We start from the raw sequence: 21,771 nt of genomic DNA on the forward strand, positions 1-21,771 counted from the left end.
TTTCGTCCCTTTTAAAAGCTACCTAATTATCAATTGTCTTCGGATATCTGTACTGTGTTGTGAGACATGCATGAAGATATAAGATTGTAAAACATCAAAAGGCCATTGCTTATAAAGAGCCTTATGTTTGTGGCACTTGGTTTGGGCATGTTGGGAAGAGAGAAGTGAGTTAGCAGCTGAGAAGAAGGGAAGGTCCAAGAAGGCAGTTGGCTGGGAGCACAGTCTGTAGGCCGAAGTTGTGGTGCAGTGGGTTAACCACCTTGTGTGATACCAGCATCCCATCTCGGTAACAGTTTCAGTCCCTGCTGCTCTGCTGCTCTGCTTCTGATCCAGCTTTCTGCTAATGTGCCTGGGAAAGCAGCAAAACATGTCCTCAGGGCTTGAGTTCCTCTTACCTGTGTGGGAGACCCGGATGGAGTTCCTGGCTCTTGGCTTTGGCCTGGCGCAATCCTAAATGTTGGGGCCAAGGGGAGTAAGCCAGTGGATGGAAGATCTCTTTGTCTCTCCTCTGTTCTGTCACTCTGCCTTTCAAATAAATAAATAAATCTGTTAAGAAAAAAAAAGAGTCTGTATTTCCAGGAAATTTTGCCCAGAACCTCTCCCTTATGTGATTATTTTCCTATTTATGAAAACATTCCAGTAAGAAAGAGATTGACTCTTGTATTAGATATGGTTGTGTTTCTGAGTGTGGCTTTTTAAAAAAGATCTATTTATTTGAAAGGCACAGTTTCAGAGAGGGAGAGAGAGAGAGCGAGCAAGCACTCTTGTCTGCTTGTTCACTCCCCAAATGCCCACAACCACTGGGGCTGGGCCAGGCCCAAGCCAGGAGCTGGGAACCCAATTTTCCACATGGCTGTCAGGGACCTAAGAACTTGAGCCGTCACCTGCTGCCTCCCCAGGTAGTATTAGCAGGAAGCTGTAATGAGAAGAGCCAAGACTTGAATCAGACATTTGATATGGGATGCAGGTATCAAAAGTCATGTCTTAGAGCCTTGGGTGATCACTGATGTCATAAATAAGAGTATCAATTGTTAATTCAACAACAGGAGTCACTGTGGACTTGCTCCCCATGTAGGACCTCTGTCTTTAATGTGTTGTACTATGGGAATTAATGGTAAAAGTAGTCTTCAAACAGTACTTTATACTTTGTGTGTCCGTGTGGGTGCAAACTGTTAAAATCTTTACTTAGTATAGAGCTGATCTTCTGTATATAAAGATAATTGAAAATGAATCTTTTTTTTTTTTTGACAGGCAGAGTGGATAGTGAGAGAGAGAGAGAGAAAGGTCTTCCTTTTTGCCGTTGGTTCACCCTCCAATGGCCACTGTGGCCAGCTCATTGCGCTGATCCGAAGCCAGGAGCCAGGTGCTTCTCCTGGTCTCCCATGCGGGTGCAGGGCCCAAGGACTTGGGCCATCCTCCACTGCCTTCCTGGGCCATAGCAGAGAGATGGCCTGGAAGAGGGGCAACCGGGACAGAATCCGGCGCCCCAACCAGGACTAGAACCCGGTGTGCTGGTGCCGCAAGGTGGAGGATTAGCCTGTTAAGCCACGGCGCCGGCCTATAAAAAAGATTTTTTAAAAAAAGTCGTGTCTTAACCACTGTGCCATATGCCTGCCCCTGGTACAGTTTTATGTTGATGATCTAATCTATGATTTCAGAGTTGATAGCTTTGGCTACTAAATAGAAAGCCAGAAAGAAGGGGGTCAAGCATTGTGGTGAAGCAGGTTAAGTCTCTACCTACTATGCTAACATCCCATATGGGTGCAGGTTTGAGTCCTGGCTGTGATGCTTCCAGTTCAGCTCCCTGCTAGTGCATCTGGGAAGGCAGTGGAAGATGGCCCAAGTGCTTGGGCTCCTGCACCCACGCGGGAGATCCAGAGGAAGCTCTGGGGACGAAGCACTAGCATGAAATATCTAGAGGTACACAGAGGGGAAATAACACAGAATTGGAGAAGAAAGAATGCTGGCGACATGCTGGTTTTTAATTTAAGTCAGTGGAAGAATTTTCCCCTTGATTTATGTGTAGCACCCAGACTCAAAATTGCCTTTAATATCAATACTTACCACTGCATGAAATCATCCTTCCCAAATATTCTCGAGTCTGATTTCAGACAGTCTCATTTTTGAGCACTACACTGTTTGGGATTGGGAAGACACAGTTTCTGTGTCCATGAAACTGTCCCCTGCCACATGATGAGTAAAGCCCTTTATAGACAAATTGAAGAGGTGGATGCCCTCTTTCTGCCTTGTGCCTTCCTGAGTTCTCGTTTAATAGCTTTATCATCAATCTTGTCTCTTGCTATGGTTTGAACAAGATTTGGCTTCTGATCTCGTGGGAAAGTTAAGACCCCAAATTCACAGGTTAATGGTCCTGAGAGGATAGAAACAATCCTATTACTGTGGTAGAGGTGGGGCCTAGTGGGAGGTTCTTAGATCACTGAGGGTGTGGCCTTGATGAAAGGGTTGGCTTGCAATGCCTTCGTTAGGCCCAGTCACTCTGCTTTCTGGTTCACCATGGGATCCCTTATCTGCTTATCTTCCATGTCTAACGTCAGCAGCATCTGAACCAATGGGGCCAGCAGATTTTGAACTGAGAATGTCCAAAGCTGTGAGCTGAAATAAACCTCCTTCCTTTATAAGTAGCTTCTGTCAGGTATTTTATTATGGTTACAAAAAGCTGACTAATATATCACTTGGGCCAGGAACCTCAGGACATTCTGTTAGTTACTTATAGCTGCAAAATTCAGCAGCTTAAAAGAACAAACATTTGTGGCTAGCACTGTGGCATAGTGGGCTAAGCGTCTGCCTGTGATGCCGACATGCCGTTCATGTTCTGGCTGTCCCTCTTCCAATCCAGCTCTCTGCTATGGCCTGGAAAAGAAGCAAAAGGTGGCCCAAGTGCTTGGGCACTCGCATGGGAGACCTGGAAGAAGATCCTGGCTCCTGGCTTTGGATTGGCCTGGCTCTAGCAGTTGTGGCCACTTGGGAGTGAACTGGTGGATAGAAGACGCTTCTCTCTGTCTGTAACTCTACCTCTCAAATAATTTATAAATAAAGTCTTTAAATAAATTTTTAAAAAGAACAAACATTTGTTAGCTTCCACGTGTCTGAGGGTCAGAAATCAAGGAGCAACTTAGGTGGGTGGTTCAGGTGCAGAATCTCTTGCAAGGTTGCTGTTAAGCTGTTGGCTGGGACTGCAGGCATCTCAAGGCTTTACTGGAGCTGGAAAATCCTTTCTCACGCGATCACATGGTTGTTACAGGCCCCGGTTTCTCACTGACGGTTGGCCACAAATCTGTTTTTCACTCTGTGGACCCTTTCTTAGGCTGCCTGAGTGTCCTCATGCATAGCTAGCAGCTGGATTCCTCTCAAACAAATGAGAGGAAGAGTAAAGAACTCCTAAGACAAAAGCTGCGTGTTTGTAATAATCTAACCTCAGAAGTGATAAGCCCTCAGTTCAGTCATATCCCATAGGTAACAGACTATATTAGTGAGCTTGTTACTACAATCAAATCATATACCTAAGACAAATGACTTGTAAAGGGAGTTTATTTTGGCTTATCTAGTAGTTTTGGAGGTTTACACTTCGGGGTTCTGTCACCTCATTGGTTGGGCATCTGGCAGAGTCCAGAGGTGGTGCAGAGCGTTACATGGTGGGAGGGTGTGCTTATGGAGGAAAGATCACACAGTGGGCCAGTGATCAGAGAATGGCTGAGCCCAACTCAGCTTTTCCAGCCAATTGACTCTTCAGAGCCCCTTCCCAAGGATGCATCCCCATTGACTTAGAAGTCTCCCACTAGGCCTAAGCATCACGACTGGCTGGAGTTTCCACCCTCTTAGTCCTATCAACTTATGGCTGTGAGGTTTAAGTGTCTGCATGAATTTAGGAGTTAAATCTTGTTCAAACCATAGCAGAGACCAACCCTGAGGCAGTGTGCGGGGTATGAATTCCATGGGGCAGTGGTCCCTGGAGGGCAGCTCAGGAGCTGACTGCTGCTTCTCTCTGTCGTTTGTGGAGGATGTGTTTCCCATGCAGGAGAGGGGAGACCTGTAATACCAGAATCACCCTAGGCAAGTGGGGTGCTGAGAACACAGATTGTTTCAGATTTGGCCTTAGCACTTTAGGACTTCAGCCCACGGTATGGGGCCATCCCCCTCCCCCTCTCCCTGTGCACCAGGCAGAGAACATCTTTGGAGGTCTGTAGACAAGGGCCTGTGATTTCCCTTTAAGCAGGACCAGTAGGTTTAACCTGTAAGTCTATGTGGATTGGAAGTGGCTTCCTGGAGCTCTTGGGATTCCATTCTGCTTTGGTGAGAGAAAGATTTGTTTTTCAGGGTCTGCCATTGTCAGTGGAAGGAGGACTAAGTAATACTTGTCCTATGGCAGTGGGAAGACACTTCCTTTCCTTTGACAATACTTTTCTTTCTTGGAACCCTTCTCTTACACTGACTTTTTGAGAAAAATCAAAACACTTGGTAGAATTTTCAGAACTGAGCATGCCTTGACCCTACCTACCTACCTGAGCCATTTGAGCTGCTACAGGAGCCCTTGCACCACCGCCGCCACAACCGTGGCTGCCACTCCAGCCCTCGCTAACCTAACGTTAAGTCAATCAACCAAGGACCAAAGGAGATCAGGGTGGGAGCTCAGAACTCTCTGAAATTAATGAGAGATTCTGGGTCTTCTCTGGAACTTGCTGATTGTTCTTGGGTCTAGCAGCAGGATTCAGAATCAGACTTCTTCACCAGAATAGACAGTGGAGCTCACCTCCTTGCCTTTCCCACCTGTTCACTTGTGATTCAGAGAGGGTAAGGGACTTTACCATGGTTGTCAGTAAATTGTTTGCTCTAAGGTTCATTTTCTTCTCTTATTATAATCTCTGAATGGGAAGGAGCTACATTTCTCAGGTTCCGTTGTCTTAGGACTTTCTGGTAGCTCTGGCCAGTGGAGGCACTGATGGAGGATTTGAGAGTGGGACTTGGCAAAGAAACAAGGTATTCCTTCTCTTCTCCATGCTTGCTTGCTTTCTTCCTTCCTTCCTTTTTTCTTCCATCCACTGGTTCACTCCCCAGGTGGCCACAACAGTCAGAGCTGGACTGATCCAAAGGCAGGAGCCAGGAGCTTCTTCCAGGTCTCCCACTTGGGTGCAGGGGCCCAGGTACTTGGACCATCTTCTACTTCTTTCCCAGGCCATAGCAGAGAGCTGGACTGGAATCGAAGCAGTCGAGACTAGAACTAGTGCCCATGGGATGCCAGCCCCGCAGGTGGAGGATCAACCTACTTTGCCACAGCGCCAGCCCCTCCATGCTTTCTTTAGCAGCTTTGGTGTGACTGAATGTCCTCTGTGTCCCTAGCTTCTGTTTGACAGTCCCCAGTTTGACCCTGGAGTCTGCCGGAGGGTCCCTGCCATGGTAACACACCAGCACCTTCTGTTTGGGAAGTAACAGCCACTTCTGCTGTGACTAAACTCTGTCCTCTGGTTGTTTCTCAGCTCTTTTGTCATTTATATAACCAATTCCCTATATTAAATTATCTCTCCATTAAGACCTAGTCAGGTTTCTCTTCAGCTTCTGGGCCATGACTGACAGAGCAAGAACTTCATTTGTGTGTTCTTGCACATTGTAGGAGCACTACAGCTGTTCAATTATAATGATGTTAATGAAAATGGAAAATCAGTTTATTCAAAAGAAGTAGCACTCTGCTTTATTTATTTACTCTGTAAATCAAGCTGATTAAAACAACATCATATTTGTTACAACTCCTGAAAAACAAAAACTTGAAACTCTTTCCTAAGATGTTTACCCAAAGAATCAGTCATGTGCCTTCTATTCTGTGGTATCTAAAGAATGGATTCCTTTGATCTTGTCGATCTTTTCCTTCTTTGTCAACCATGACTCAGTCATGGAAAGGATCTTTCTTGGTTTGGGTGAGTTTGTGTTTTTCGGCTGCAACAGAACAAGTCCTAACGTCATGCCCTTGGTTTCGTACTCTTGCTTTGGTAATGTCTCTGTACACTTGGCCTTCCCGTCACAGTCCTGGTTGTTGTGACCCACAGTGCTGTTTATGCGCCAACCCTTGTTCTTGGCCTCCACACAAGGATTCCCACAAGGGTTCCATTTGAGATGGTGGTTTCCAACATTGGGGATATCTGCCCGCCAGCACTGGATTTGAGACCACCAGCTTGTTTTTCCAAGCATTAATATCTCAGTGATCTCCAAACAGATTTTCTTTTCCAGAATACTTTCCAAAAGGTTTGTAAGAATGTCTCTAAAACCTTTTTTTCTTTCTTTTGAAGGCATAAAGGCCTCAGGGAAGGGGCAAGGGTAATGTAAATTATAACTTGGCAGACTTTGTATTTAAAACCTTGTTCAAAATTATTTTCCTCCTTTAAAAATAATCCCTCTTTACATATTTAAGTAATTCATATGGGAGAAATAACCACTCAGCTAGTCATGTAACCAGCCGTTGGCAGTTCCAGTTCAATATGCCTTGAAACTAGTCAACTACAAAGCCTCAAATGTTTTCCCTCTGAAAGCTCAACTTAACCTTCACTACCATTGGTGGTGAGAAAAGTGACTACTCATTTTAAAGATTCTTCCCCTTTGTTTCTTTGTCTTTATTCTGCAGGCCATGTGTTTATACTATAGGATCTCCCATAAACAACAGGGCCCTTTTTCCATGCCAGGAGCCACCGGTTGCCATGTCAACATGGCAGGCTACAGTTCGAGCAGCTGCATCCTTTGTTGTTTTAATGAGTGGGGAAAATTCTGCCAAGCCAACACAGATTCGAGAAGGTACTGTACATGTGTTCTTTGCTTATTTATGTATCACACACATGCTGGACCCAGGAACCCAATAAGCAGTGTTTTTCTAAACTTTAAAGAACTCCTTTATTAATTGGGTTGGATATGAACTTACTGTAAAATATCCTGCCAGAAAAAGCAAGCAGGAGTTGGGGAGGGGCACTTAGGAGCCTGGACCAGGGATTCGGGGCTCTTCATGCCAGAATTATCAATTCAGAGATTATTCCAGCAGTTAACCTTCACATGGTGGTTTGTGGGCCATAAGTGGGTGGTCTTGGTTGAAGACTTTCTGGGCAGGCGAATGTGTCATGGAAACACCATAGCGTTTGAGTTATCTGCGGTGTGGCCATGGTGTGTCTGGACGTGGTTATTCGTGATGTTTAGAGATAGCGCTCCTGTTGGCCGGCCCACTGTGTTTATTCCTGGTAAAAGATCTGTTCTACCCACTATTTGCCTGCATGATATTCTGAACCAAAGAGGTATAGGAGAAAGGAAGGCCAGTGCTAGTGCACTGTCAAGGATTTATCCATGACTTACTACTTATTGTGATGATAAACTCTTTTCAGTTTAGATCTTGGATATATTCATGCCTGGTAAAATTTTTGTAGTTGTATTTCCTTGTTTAAAATAGAGTATCCCCTCCCACATTTATTACAGAAACTTCAAATATACAGAAAAGTAAAAATAGTAAATAATTTTACAGAAAATGATGGCGAGCATTTTGTTGCATGTATCTCCATTACCTAAAATCTATATTATAGTACATATTATCATTCCAGAATTGCATATAGCAGTGGGTATTCTGCCTTTTTTGACTCAAAATTCATCTTGAACATTTTTCATGTTTTCTGATTGGTGATACCCTATTTATTGTAAGCTAGATTTTCATGTGTACTAAGGTCTTGAATGAATATTTACTTGATTCTTAAAGTAAAAGCAAAACAAAACAAATAATATGTTTTAAAATTTTATTTTTAAAAGTAGCTAACATTTACGCAAGCCATTTGTGCAGAGACAAAGGACAAACCATGGCAGTAGTCTCTTTGCTCTGGTTTCCCACTCAGTATCCTCTCGTCCAAACAACCCAAGTTACCAGTTTCCGTCGTATAATGTTATTTTCCTTTGTTGCATAAATCATGGTACTCTGTACACAATTTTGCATCATGCTTCTCCCTTTAGAATAAATTCTTCTTATAGATATTTTATATCTGAACATGAAGAGCTTCCTCATTATTTTGTTGACTGTAAGTATTCCATAGATGGGTGTTTCAGAATTCAGATAACCAATATCTCTGGACTTGATATCAAATAAGAAATTTCATGGACATTTGCTTTTCATTCTTTCCACACTTACATTTTCAATTTTAACTAATACAATTTAGGATTTGGGGGACTTATGTTATTTCTCTATTTTGCTTTTGTGTTATATTTTCTTCTAGGAATTCCTATTATTGTTTTATAATTTTATTCAGTTTCAAATCACACTCAAACTATGTGTTTAGACCGTCTTCACTCTTGAGCTCTTGAATCATCTTTCAGTAGATTGAGGCATACCTACCATATTTTTTTCTAGAAGGACCTAAAGTTTCTTTTCTGATTCCTCTCATGTTTAGATTGGCTTTTTGTTGTATTGCTTATGAATAATTCTAGAATAGGTATAAACTTTTTAAAAAATATTTATTTTCTTTTTAGTATTTTGTTGGTAGTAGAGAATTAAACTTTAATTGATCCTTAGTCTCAATCATGGTTTATATAATAATCAAAAATATATTTTCAGGGACTGGTGTTATGGCAGTGTGGGTTAAACTGCTTCTTGAGATGTCCACATTCAATATCACAGTGCTGGTTCAAGTCCTGGCTGCTCTGCTTCCTAGTACAGCTTCCTAGTAATACATCCTGGGAGGCAGTGGATGATGGCCCAAGAAGGGGGTTTCAGGACCCTGACTTCAGCCTGACAGGCCTGGCTGTTGCAGGCATTTGCAGAGTGACCCATCGGTTGGAAAATTTCTCTCTCTTGCTCGTTCCTTCTCCCTGTCGCTCTTTCATGTGGATGAAAATAAATTATGAAAACTTTTAAAAGGTAGATTTATATTTTCAAAGCTAAAAAACACTGAACTGTGTCTTTCCAAAATGATAAGACTAGATTATTAGGGCAGTATAACATAACCAAATGAAGCCACAACTGTAAACTAAGAAAAAATAAAAATTAAATTTTATAAATTGGCACACAATGTTTGCAAATTTGCAAATTGTAAAGCATTGGGAGAAAGCCAATCATATTGTTACTGTTATTTTTAAGTTGCAGTTGATTTTTTTAATGAGAAACATAGAAACTTTATTTAATGTTCTTACCCTTACTCCTACTAGCTAGAATATTTTTTAAAAAAAATGGTGAGGTGTGAGTGAGGAAGATTCTGTAATGTTTCCAGTACTCAAAGTTTCTAAAGATCTTAATCCACCTTTTCATAAGAATATAAGCCATGGTTGTTGTCCACACCTGCTACTGAATTTATTTAGCCACAGTTCCTCAGCACTGTTGGGAGAAAGACTATGATACTATTCAAAAATACATCCAAATCTATCCTTATTGTGATGAAGTTATTATAGCCACAAATGCCTGAGCTAGCAATAAAAATTAGGGAAAAGTATCCATTGTATAATCCACAGATCATGGAGTGTTAAAATACTCTCTTCTGAATAAATATATGAGGATTCGATGAAAGTGGTGGCAAGGTGTTGAGATAGAGTTATGTCACTTCCTTTGAGGAGCAGTTGCACTACTGAGTATATGTCAAAGTCTATGAAGTCAGTATGTCCAAGAGATAGCTCAGTCCCATGTTCCTTGCAGCATTATCCACAATAGGTAAGATACGTCATTCAACTTACCTGTCCATCACCATCGTTTCTTATTTAGGATTTCTGAGAAGGAATATGATTTTTCTTTTTTTAAAAAAATATGTTTTAGAGGCAGAGAGAGTGTGAGAAAGAGAGTGCAAGTGTTCCCCCATCTGCTAGTTTACTCCCCAGATGTCTCCAACAGCCTGAGGAAAACCTGGGATGCAATCCAAGTCTCCACACATGTGGCAGAAACCCAATCACTTGGGCCATCATCGCTGCCTCCCAGGGTCTGCGTTAGCAGGAATCTGGAGTCAGGTATTGAACCTAGGACTCTTAACCTATATTCTAACCACTAGGCCAGATGCATGCCCCAGAAATGTGATAGTTTTTTTTTTTTTAATTCTTTGGAGGCAGTCTGATTTTCCTGCCTCAGTAGTCACAGAATTTTTTTTAATTTATGTAACTAAAAATTTTCTAGAATGAAGTTAGATGCTGTACTTTTGTTTTTAATGAACTTTATAAATGTGTTATTTGCATGTTATAAATGCATACATTTAAAATGTGTTACTCAATGAAACTTGGTGAATACTAGCATACATGTGTATGTGATCAGCATCCCTATGATGACAGAGAAGGTTTCCATTACCCCAGAAATTTCTCCATGCCCTTGCGTTCATTCCCCCCTACCCCTACTCTGGTTAACCACTGATCTGATTTCTGTCACTCTAGCTTGGTTTTACCTCTTGTAATAATTGATACAAGTGGAATCATTCAGCGTGTCCTCTTTTGTGTCTGCCTCTTTTCAGTCAGAGTCATGTTGAGATTCCTCCACACACATTGTTGTGGGTGTCAGTAGTTTTGTTAAAATATATACCTTGGAGGTTGGTGCTGTGGCTCAGCTGGTAAAGCTGCTGCCTATAGTGCCAGCATCCCATATGGGCCCCTGTTTGAGTCCTGGCTGCTCTACTTACTATCTTGCTCCCTGCTTATGCACCTGGGAAAGCAGCGGAAGATGGTCCAAATCTTTGGGCCCCTGTACCCACGTGGAAGACCTGGAAGAAGCTCCTGGCTCCTGGCTTCAGGTTGGCCTAGCTCCAGCCATTGGAGCCATTTGGGGAGTGAACCAGCAGATGGAAGATTCTCTCTCTCTCTGTCTCTCTCTCTCTCTCCCTCCCTCCTTCACTCCCTCCCTCCCTCCCTCTCTCTCTCTCTCTCTGCCTCCACCTCTCTCTAACTCTGCCTTTCAAATAAATAAATATTTTAACAAAAAAACAATCCTTCCACATTAAAAAAAATCATATATATTGATGAATAAATCTTTATGAATAAACCAATTTATCTATTCACCTGTTGGACATTTGTATTTTTTTTAAGATTTATTTATTTATTTGAAAGGCAGAGCCAGAGAGAGAGAGAGAGAGAGAGAGAGAAAGTGTTCATCTACTGTTTCACTCCCCAATTCGCTGCCATGGTTGGAGCTGTGCTGATCCAAAGCCAGGAGCCAGGAACTTTTTCTGCATTGCTCACATGGGTGCTGGGGCCAAAGGACTTGAGCCATCTTCTACTGCTTTCCCAGGCCATAGCAGAGAGCTGGATTAGAACTGGAGCAGCTGGCACTAGAACCTGTTCCCATATGGGATGCCAGCACTGCAGGTGACAGCTTTACCTGCCATGCCACAGCACTGGTCCCAAACATTTGTATTGTTTTGGCCATTTTGAAAAATATGCAGTGAATGGCCAGTGCCGCGGCTCAATAGGCTAATCCTCTGCCTGCGGCGCTGGCACCCTGGGTTCTAGTCCCGGTCGGGGCGCCGGATTCTATCCCGGTTGCTCCTCTTCCAGTCCAGCTCTCTGCTGTGGCCTGGGAGTGCAGTGGAGGATAGCCCAAATGCTTGGGCCCTGCACCCCATGGGAGACCAGGAGGAAGCACCTGGCTCCTGGCTTCAGATCAGCGTGGTGTGCCAGCTACAGCGGCCATTGGAGGTCTCTCACTGTCCACTCTGCCTGTCAAAAAAAAAAATATATATATATATATATGTATGTATATATATATATATATTTTTTTTTTGTGATCTAGCAGTTACATTCTTGGGTATATACACAAAGGAAATGTTAAGACCTATGTCCATAAGACAACTTGAACATGAATGTTCACAATACTGTGAACATTCATGTTCAAGTTGTCTTATGGACATAGGTCTTAACATTTCCTTTGTGTATATACCCAAGAATGTAACTGCTAGATCACATGGTAAGTATGTAAGTTTCTACCTTTCTACCAAACTGCTTTCAGAGTGATTGTATCATTGTGTATTTCTCCCAGCAAGGTGTGAGAATTCCAGTTGCAGTTTCTCCTTGTGAACAGCTGGTATTGTCAGTCCTTTTAATTTTAGCTCTCCAACTGAATGTGAAATAGCATCTCATTGTAGTTTTAATTTGCAGTTCTCTGATGACTAATGATACTGAACACCTTTTCATGTATTTATTGTACATTCTTATTTTTTCCTTTGAGAAAGCATCTCTTCAAGTCATTTGCCATTTTTGAAAATGCTATTTTTTAAAGACTTATTTATTTACTTGAAAGTCAGTTACAGAGAGAGGAGAGAAAGAGAGATCATCTATCCACTGGTTCACTTTCCAGACAGCTGCAGTGGCCAGGGCTGGACCAGGCCAAAGCCAGGAGTGAGGAGCTTCCTCTAGGTCTCCCCCACCGATGGCAGGGGCCCAAACAATTGGACCATCTTTTGCTGCTTTTCGTAGGCCTTTAGCAGGGAGCAGGATGGGAAGGAGAACAACTGGGACACAAACCAACATCCTTATGGGACACTGGCATTGCAGGTGGTGGCTTCACCTGCTGTGTCACAATGCTGGCCCTGAAAATGTTACTTTTTAAAAATTTGTTTTCATCTACTTGAAAGGCAGAGCGACAGAGACAAAGAAAGAACTTTCATTCACTGATTCACTCACCAAATGCCCACAACAGCTAGGACTGGGCCAGGCTGAAGTCAGGAGCCTAGAAGTCCATCAAGTCTCCCACAGGGTTGCAGGGGCCCTAGCACTTCAGCCGTTATCTGCTGCCTCCCAGGAAGCATTAACAGGAAACTGGATTGGAAGCAGAGTAGTTGGGACTTGAACTAGCACTCAGATATGAGGTGCAGGTGCCACAAGCTGTGGCTTAAGCTGCTGTACCACAATGCCTTACCCTTTATGCCAGTTTTTTAAATGTGGGTTGTTCTGCTTGTTTTGTTTATACAAGTACATAGAAACCTTTTGTCAGATACATGTCTTATAAATCTATTCTCTCAGTCAGTGTAGCTTATGTATGAAAAGACATTTATATTGTATACCATCGATTTTTCCGTAGTGACATTTTTGTTCTTTACTAATTCAATTACAGATTGAGATTGTGCTATTGTAACATTAATTTCCTTTTGAGCCTTCATTTAAAAAAAAAAAATCTTCTGGTCTGTTGTCATTTGACCTCCACCTATTATATACTCAGGTTTCAGCCTCTTCTCTTCTCATGGCATTTAACTATTATTCATGAAAGTTATGTCTTCATCCTAGTGACAGTGTCAGTTTCCTAAACTGGTTTTGGTTTTTGCAGTAAATTAATTTCCCAAGCTTGTTCTTCTGAGTGCTTAGAATGATGTCTTCTTTCATCTTCATTCTGCAGCGTTTTTCCCCACAATCTCATGGCTTTCCTCTCTAATGCATACTGACAGGCTTAATCAAATGTATGGAGTCGCAGTCCACTTGTGTGCCAGCTGAACCCCCTCCTCAGGTGGAGGATTAACCCGTACTGCAGCTCCTTTATCCGGGTTCTGTTGGACTTACATGGCATCCTCCTCACACCCCACCCCCTGTTTGGTTCCCCGACAGACTGAATGAATTGTGTGTATGCAACACTCCAATTTCAGCAGTCCCAGATTATCCGGACTCTTGCAGCACAGAACCGTGTCTGTTTGATAACTATACCTCCCGGAATGCCGTGTGGCTCCCGATACCCCCACTTCCCCAGGGCTGCTTTCTCATTCATGGTTTGGCCTTGCAGTTCAGATGTAAGCTTCAGGATTGGCAGTGATTCTCAAACTTAAGCATTACTTTTCTGTTTAGGGGAACAAAAAGCTCTAATGATTCACTGGGTTGACTTAGACTATTTATATTAGAATGGAATTTGCAAAGCTATATGCCTAAGACTAGATAAACTCAGTATGCCTCTATGACTTTTACACATCTATAAAGCCAAACTAAATTAACAAATTAAATGTAGACCAAACTGTAGAATCAATAAAATTCAAATTAACATCTTTAATATAAAGATTAATACAAGCACTTTACTGAAAGAAATTGCCTTTCACAGTATGAATATGGTATTGACAGATACATGCAGTTTCTTTTGAGATGGAACAACTGGTTTACGCTGGGCCATGGAATTCTACCACTTCTTCTTTTTTTCTTAAGATTTATTTATTTATTTGAAAGTCAGACTTACAAAGAGGAAAGGAGAGACAGAGAGGGAGATCTTCCATCTGCTGGTTCACTCCTCAGATGGCTACAACTGCTGGGGCTGGGCCAGGCTGAAGGCAGGAGCTTCTTCCAGCTTCTCCATGTGGGTAGCAGGGGCCCAAGCACTTGGACCATCCTCCACTGCCTTTCTTAGGCCATTAGCAGGGAGCTGGATCAGAAGTGGAGCAGCTGGGATGTGAACCGGCGTCCATATGGGATGCCAGCTTTACAGTCAGTGGCTTTACCTGCTATACCAAAATGCCAGCCCCTACCTCTTTTTTTTTTTAATCTGCTATAAAACCTTGACTTACACAGCACGTTGTAATGTCATTTGCCTTTGCCTAGCCAAAAGTACCCTCTTTAGGTTCTTTTTTCATTATCTCTACATAATTATAGCAGTCCTAATGTCAATGTGCACCGTTTCACAGATTTGAACTCTGAAATAATTTGGCAGTATTCAGTTATATGAAGATGCCATCAGGGGTCAGCATATTGTAGCCCACTGGCCAAATCCAGCTCACTGCCTGTTTTCTGTATGTAGTTTATTGATATGGCCAATGTTTATGGCTGTTTTCGTGCTACAGTAGCAGAATATTTGCAACAAATGACCCACAAAGCCTAAAATGCTTGCAACCTGAGCTTTTACAGGAAAAAATTTTCTGATTGTATATGTGTCTTTTGTTGTTGCCCATCTATTTATTTGAAGATTATCAAAAAATTAAAACAAGAATTCAGAATTTTCATGGAGAATATTCATACCTGTAGGATTATATCTGTGAGAGGTCTAACCTTTTTTTTTTTTCTTTCCAGAATTGCCAGTGGAGGGTACAGTTATAATAAAGGTATACTCATGGGGCAATCCTTATGGTCATACCATGTATACTTCATATGATACAGACTTTACCAATTCAAACTGAGGGAGGACTGAGCTAGACAAGGAGAAAGAATGCTGGGCTTAGTACCATAATTCCTCCTGCAGCCCACAACTGGGGTTTATCAGAGGAAATAGTGCTGATGAAGCTCTTTGCCAGAAACCAGAGGGCTGCCGTGAGGATGGAATAATGTCTACAAATGTATCTGCCCTCCTTAGAGAGACAGGGTATGCGAATGCAAGATGATACCATTTCCTCCCTAACTCATGTTTTCTAGATTGGTAGATGGGTCCCCTAGGACCTCCGCTGTGTTGTGCACAATGCCCTTTAGAAGGATGAGCTATCCTCAAAAACAGGAGCGGCAAAACCCAGCCCAGCAAGTCACAGTTTCCACCACAGTGACGCATCAGCCGGATGAGCACATCTGCCAGGTGCAAACTGATTTCCTGAAAGAAGCAAAGCACCTGGGAACAGATAACAGTGACAGAAATGACAGCGACCCTTGTGCGGGGACTGGAATCAGACGGACCTCCAGTCCTTGCTCCTCGAGGGAAATCATTTGACCTGTTTTTAAAAAGAGGGCTAATGGTTTGAGTTGTAGAGTAATGGCCATGTCATAAGAATTTTATTAGCTGAGTAGTCATTATTTTTTCAAGAAAGCTAAGCCAAGACTATAGATTTAGATGAACTTGTTTGACTCATTTATTATTCAGCTTCCTCAGCATAATGCCATTTGGGCAGACAGAAACAGTTATCTTGTGTGTTGCTGTTGGCCTTGTATTCCCTACCCATATGTAGCTAAACTGTTGAGCACAAAGACCTGATGCCCAGAACAATACCTTATATGTAATAGGTATTCAGTATTTATTTGTTGAATAAATGAGGTCTCTGTAATGAGATGGAAGCACTACGTTCATGGAAGGAACATTGAAAACCACCACTGATAGTGACAAAAGGGATTTCAAAGAATTTCTTTTCATCATACTCCTAATTAGAGTTTATGTCTTTTCTCCAGCTACAATAAATTTTAAAAGAAAATTGATTTAGGACATTATTGTTTTCCTCTGGTAATTTTTTTTGGGGGGGGGGGTTAGTTTAGTTTTTGCAGGGTCTAATTTAGTGTATTCCTACTTCCTAGAAAAATAAAAGCCCCTGCTTCTATTTTTTGTGGGAAGCCTCTGGTAAATGAATAATACTGCTAAAAGCTCCTTCCAAATGAAGGAAGAAAAGCATATGAGCAAATGAAAGGTGTTAAAAACTACATGTGCCCTTGCATAGGATCTGATTTCAATTTTCTCTGCAGAAGTAAAACTGTAGACATTACTTCATTCTGGGCAAAATGCTACTCTGTGTCCTGCCCAATAGACCCAGTCTCTGACATTCGCTTTCTGTATACTTTGTATGGGAAATTCCAGGAAAAAGCCAGGATGTCAGGGTCCAGACCCTCCAGTGTGCAATCGAAAGCCAACTTTTCCTCCCTCTTGATGGCTCAAAATGAGCAATGCTGTTTAGACTGCTCCCACAGTTTGCAACCAGGAATGACGTAGAAGGAAATGGTAAATTAGAAGCTATTTAGGAATGGTTATGATTAAGTGTTTTCCCCCCACAAAGAGAGAATGCAAGGTAGAGAAAGCTCCCTGTTGGTAAAACTGGGGAAACTTTATTCTGGGTTGGTACAGTTACATACATGTGTTTACAAGGGGTAGGAGTGCAGAGTAAACGTATTCATCCTTTCTCATTGGGAAGCTGCGGGTGAGCCAGGACCCTGTGTTCCACTCTGCTGTACCCCTCAGATGGTCTTACACAATGACCGCACGTTCTAGATCTCTGTCAGTTCACTCTTTTCTTTCGTGATTTGTTGTTGACTATCTCTTACTTGTCTTCCCAGTCCTGCACTTTCCATACGCAGCGTATGTGGAAGTCATTATGACTTTTTCTGGGTAGTGATGATTCTGTCAGGCATGTCTATATACCAATTCTTGTTGCCATGGATTTTCCTCTTGGACTTGACAATCATAAATGTTCTCATGGTGAGTCAAGTGCTAAAAGTTTACCTGTGCCTCTCTGGAACAGTACTGTTTGGTGTCCAGTTCACTGATGCATTTTTAGTTTGAGGTGACCTCAGTCATCTGCATCCTAGGTCAGAACGGCCAGTGAGACTTGGAATAATGAACCTGCTGTGCTGTATAGCTTCAGGTATTCTATTAACAGACAAGGAAGACCTCCAAACCTACAGAGGCACTTGTGTTCTTCGTTCAGTAGGTGGCGCTCTTTTACCTAATTCAAGGAATGGTCTTGAAGGTCATTCTCTCCTGGGTCCCCTATGCCTGAGGCGCTGCCATGTTGCAGGGAAGGAAACCGGAAACCTTGCTCGGTGGCATCCGTCCTTGCGAGGTGGTGGCCCAACCTGGTACACTGCCCTGCTTGGGTGGCACTGGTGCCTCTGGCCCAGGGGCACGTTACTGTCTCCTTTGTTTTGGTGCCGGCTACAACCCTTGAGCAATAGCAGAAAAGAGCTAGGGAAAGTCACACCATGGGCATTCAAGAGAGTGGCTTACACTACCTCAGAAAATCAGACTGTAGACTTGCCATCTAAACAGTAGTAACAGAAAAAGCTGGAGTTTGCTGAAAAACTCAAGCACTGAAGAAGGTGGGCAAGTGGGGAAAGTGGCTCAGATTGGGAGTATTTCCTCCTTTTTGTGTATATTTTATATATTTTTTAAAAGATTTGTTTAATTTTTTGAAAGGCAGAGTTATAGAGACAGAGGTAGAGAGAGGGAGAGAGGTCTTCCATCTACTGGTTCATTCCCCAGATGGCCGCAATGGCCAGAGCTGTGCTGATCTGAAGCCAGGAGCCAGGAGCTTCTTCTGGGTGACTCATGTGGGTGCAGGGACCCAAGCACTTGGACCATGTTCTTGTGCCTTCCCATAGCAGAGAGCTGGATCAGAAGTGGGGCAGCCAGGACTTGAACCAGCACCCATATAGGATGCCAGCACTGCAGGTGGTGGCTTTACCTGCTATGTCACAGCGCCGGGCCCTGTATATATTACATTTATTATACGTATATATACATATATATTTTAAGTATATAGCATGTACATTATATATGGTATGTCTGTATACACTTACAAATACACATATTCTTATACATAATGTCAACCAAGTGTCTTGAACTTGTAATACAGAGTTGTTCCCAAACAGCCTTAACTTATGGAGTAGTTTGAGCAGGAACCTGATAAGTCAGGAATTGTGGCTAGAGAAAGAAGCCATCTTGAGGTGGGAGACAAGCAGGGGCTGAGGAAGGATCGAGGAAAGAAATACAATACGTTAAATGACTGCATGTGTCAGTGCAGTGCTTTGTGGTGTTTGTCTAACCTGGAGTGGAGGATGCTTCTGATGGGAAGCAGTCAAGGGCCTGTTTTAATTCTCAGTGGAAACAATAACTAAACACAGGAAGGTCTGCGAGATGCTTCACTGCGGAAAGAGAAACCATCTGCCCAGCCTATGCAGGAGCAGAATGGGGTGTGGGATGTGGGTGTGGCTTTGTCTTTGTGCTCTGACGAGGGAATTTATCCAAGATTCTCCTAAGACTCTCCTAAGACTACAACATTGGCTTCCCATAAATCTTGTATCTTATTTATTGTTATTGGGCATGGCTGATGTGTAAAAGAATGACTACAACATCTTGATTTTTTTTCTCCTTATTTTTTCCTTTTATAAAAATTGTTTTCTCAAATAATGAGTGCAGTATTTCTCAGGTTTTGGATTTAAAAAGTTCTCTCTCCCTCCCCATGAGCTCAGTGCTCCATGGCGTTCTTCCTTTTTCGCTTCTCACTGCTAACTACTGTGTCTCCTTAAGGAGGTAAAAGCTTCAGAACCATTCAGAGCACAGTTTTAGAGTAGTCAGTGAGAAAGGAATTAAGGTAATTGTTTAATACTCTCTTTAATAGTTAAGATACTTTAAAAACTACTTCTCTGGGGGCCTGCATTGTGCATAGCAGGTAAAGCTGCCACCTGGGATGCCGCATCCCAGATGGGTGCCAATTTGTATCCCCACTTCTCCACTTGTTACACAGCTCCCTGCCAATGGCCTGGGAAAAGTAGCAGAGGATGGCCCAAGTGTTTGGGCCCCTGCCACTCATGTGGGAGGCTCTGATTAAGCTCCTGTCTTCAGCCTGGACCAGAACTGCCTTTTGTGGACATGGAAGATACCTCTCTCTCTCTCTCTCTCTCTCTCTCTCTCTCTCTGTAACTCTTATCAAAATAAATAAATCTTTAAAACAATAACAACAACAACAGTACTATATTTTAAACTACTTTTTGTGACTTCCAATCCTGTTTTACCTGCAAAAAACACAGTCTTCTTTAAGAAAATTCCAGTCCTGTTTTGGAGATGAACGTGTCTATTTTGGATCTTGTAGCAGCTCCTACTTGTGATAGTATCTCATATGATGCATCTGCCACTCTAGTGAGACAGTTAAAGAATGAGAACTTCTCCCCCTTAAATATGGTATTTTTAAATTTATTAATTTATTCTTTTTTATGGGGTGGGGGGAACAGAAAGATCTTTCATCTGCTGGTTCACTTCCCAAATGGCCACAGCTGCCAGGGCTGGGCCAGACTGAAACCAGGAGCCAGGAGCTTCTTCCAGGTTTCCCATGTAGGTGCAGGGGCCCATGTACTTTGAACATCTTCTACTGCTTTCCCGGGCACATTAGCAGGGAGCTGGATTGGAAGTGGAGCAATTGGGACTCAAACTGGTGCCCATATCCGATGCTGGAGCTGCAGGTGGCCGCTTTACCAGCTACATCCCAGTGCTGGCCCTCTGAATATGTTCAAACTTGAGAAAGTGCTGTAGGAGCTCTGATCCCTTTCTGAATAGGAGGTCAGAAGTCTGTAGCTCTCCAGAATCTGTCTCACAGTGTGGCTGCTCACCTACGCATAGTTAGGGAGCACTGTTGCCTCTGGGGCCCCTTCTTATTGTCCCTCTTCTGTTGACCTTGCTCATGAATCGTGGCCTGGCTGTGAAATCATCCGGTGGTGAAGGGCTTCTGGCCTCTGCTGAGTAAAACCTCCATTTGAGAGTACGGCATGTTCTCTCTGTTTTGCAGCTGGTGTAGTGAGGGAGTCTCGTGCAAGTGGATTGAATCAAAAAGCAAAGTGAGAGCATTCACTGTTCCATCGAGGATGGCTCATTTAAAGTAAACACCATTTAAATAGTCTCCAAATGGCCCATTCTATATGAAGTCATACAGGATGCCCCCTTTGGGCTGTCATTTTCCTTAAATTGATCGCTTTGTGTGCTCTGCATTTTAATGCCACTCAACCTAAAACCCCATATGTGGGCCTCATCAGGTCCCGGGTTTGCATGCACATGTGGCAGCCATACCTTCAACACGCTTGGCCTCTGCCTGCAGAACATCAGCCAGAGCAACAGGGGAGGCAGCTGGAAGCTGAGAGCTTGCAGATCACGCAGATGATGACGACAGCAATCACAGTGATGACAGTGACAGCAGTTACCGTTTCTTGAACACTTACTATGTGCCAATTACTCTGCCTAGTGATTTCTGTGTATATTCTCTAACTTAATCCTCACCTAAGCCTATGAGGTCGGTACTGTGATTATTCCCCTGTTATACATAAAGAAACTGATGTGCAGAGAGATTAAGTAATGTGTCCGGACTGGCAAGTGTGGAGCAGGGAATTGAACGTCACCTGTCAGGTTGCAAAGCTGGAACTCCACCAATGGATCTTCTCAAAACAAAGAGAGCCTCATCAATTCTCTTTCCAAGGTAGGCTTATCCCAAAAACAGAGAAGCCAACAATGACTTCTCTTTGTCTTTGGGATGCCTGCTCTGCCATCTGGGACAATATTTCCATCTTGTGATTTGTATTTTTTGCAGGCTGATTTAACGATAAGGCCCAGGTGTTCCCTGTGGCAGTGGAGCGTCTTCATGTGAGCTTGGGCTCAATGGAACAATCCATGAATAGACAGTTCAGAAGAGACTTTTCTGCCGAACAAGGGTGCAAGTGATGGGCTTCCTCAGAGCAGTGGAAGCCATTGGTGATTCACCCAGGATAGCATTCACCCAGGATCTGAGAAGCAGCTTCTGGACACACCTTGGGGACAGGTGTTTGGCCCAGTAGTTAAACTGCCAGTTGGGATGCCCATGTCCCACATCAGCGTACCTTGGTTCAAGTCCTGGCTTTACTCCTGACACCAAATTCAGCTAATGCAGGCCCTGGGAAGCAGCAGTGATGATTGAAGTTGAGTTGACATTGAGTTCCTGGTTCCCAGCTTTGGCCCCAGCTGGGAGCCGTTGCAGATATTTGAGGGAGTGAATCATGACCGAGAGTTTTCTCTCTCTCAAATAAAATAAAAGGTTGAGTATTGAACAGTTTATTATAAATGAGCTCCATGGAATAGAGGAACTTTAGACATCTAAGAAAAAAATCTTGGGGACTGTATAGGAGGAAGTCATGGGTTTGGGTGATATTTTCAATATATTTCCTAAAAAAAAAAAATCACTCTTTTGTCCATTAGTTAACTTCAAAGAAGACTGTGAGGGAACAACGAGAATTTTCAAGCATATTTGATGGAGGTAACTCTGGTTCTGTTACCACTTTTGCTCTTGTTCCAAACTCCAAGTCATTTAATATTTCTGACTTTTTAAAATTGCTGATCTCCATTCCTCTCCACCTGCTGTGTCCTTTTGTGGCATCCAGTGCCCTCCTTCCATCACCTTG

The 21,771-nt window shown here is 42.9% G+C and overlaps 1 protein-coding gene across 16 annotated transcripts in view; it reads left to right on the forward strand.

Annotated features, from left to right (window-relative positions):
* AOPEP (aminopeptidase O (putative)) overlaps positions 1 to 21,771 on the forward strand; it is a 407,649-nt gene that overhangs the window by 52,510 nt on the left and 333,368 nt on the right. For all 16 annotated transcript variants that reach the window (XM_062208534.1, XM_062208541.1, XM_062208543.1 and 13 more), the window contains exon 3: positions 6,629 to 6,795. In XM_062208534.1, the coding sequence (XP_062064518.1) occupies positions 6,629 to 6,795 (167 nt within the window). The remainder of the gene's footprint in view (positions 1 to 6,628; positions 6,796 to 21,771) is intronic.

Source organism: Lepus europaeus, chromosome 12 (genome assembly GCF_033115175.1).
Source record: "Lepus europaeus isolate LE1 chromosome 12, mLepTim1.pri, whole genome shotgun sequence".
Classification (NCBI taxonomy): Eukaryota; Metazoa; Chordata; class Mammalia; order Lagomorpha; family Leporidae; genus Lepus; species Lepus europaeus.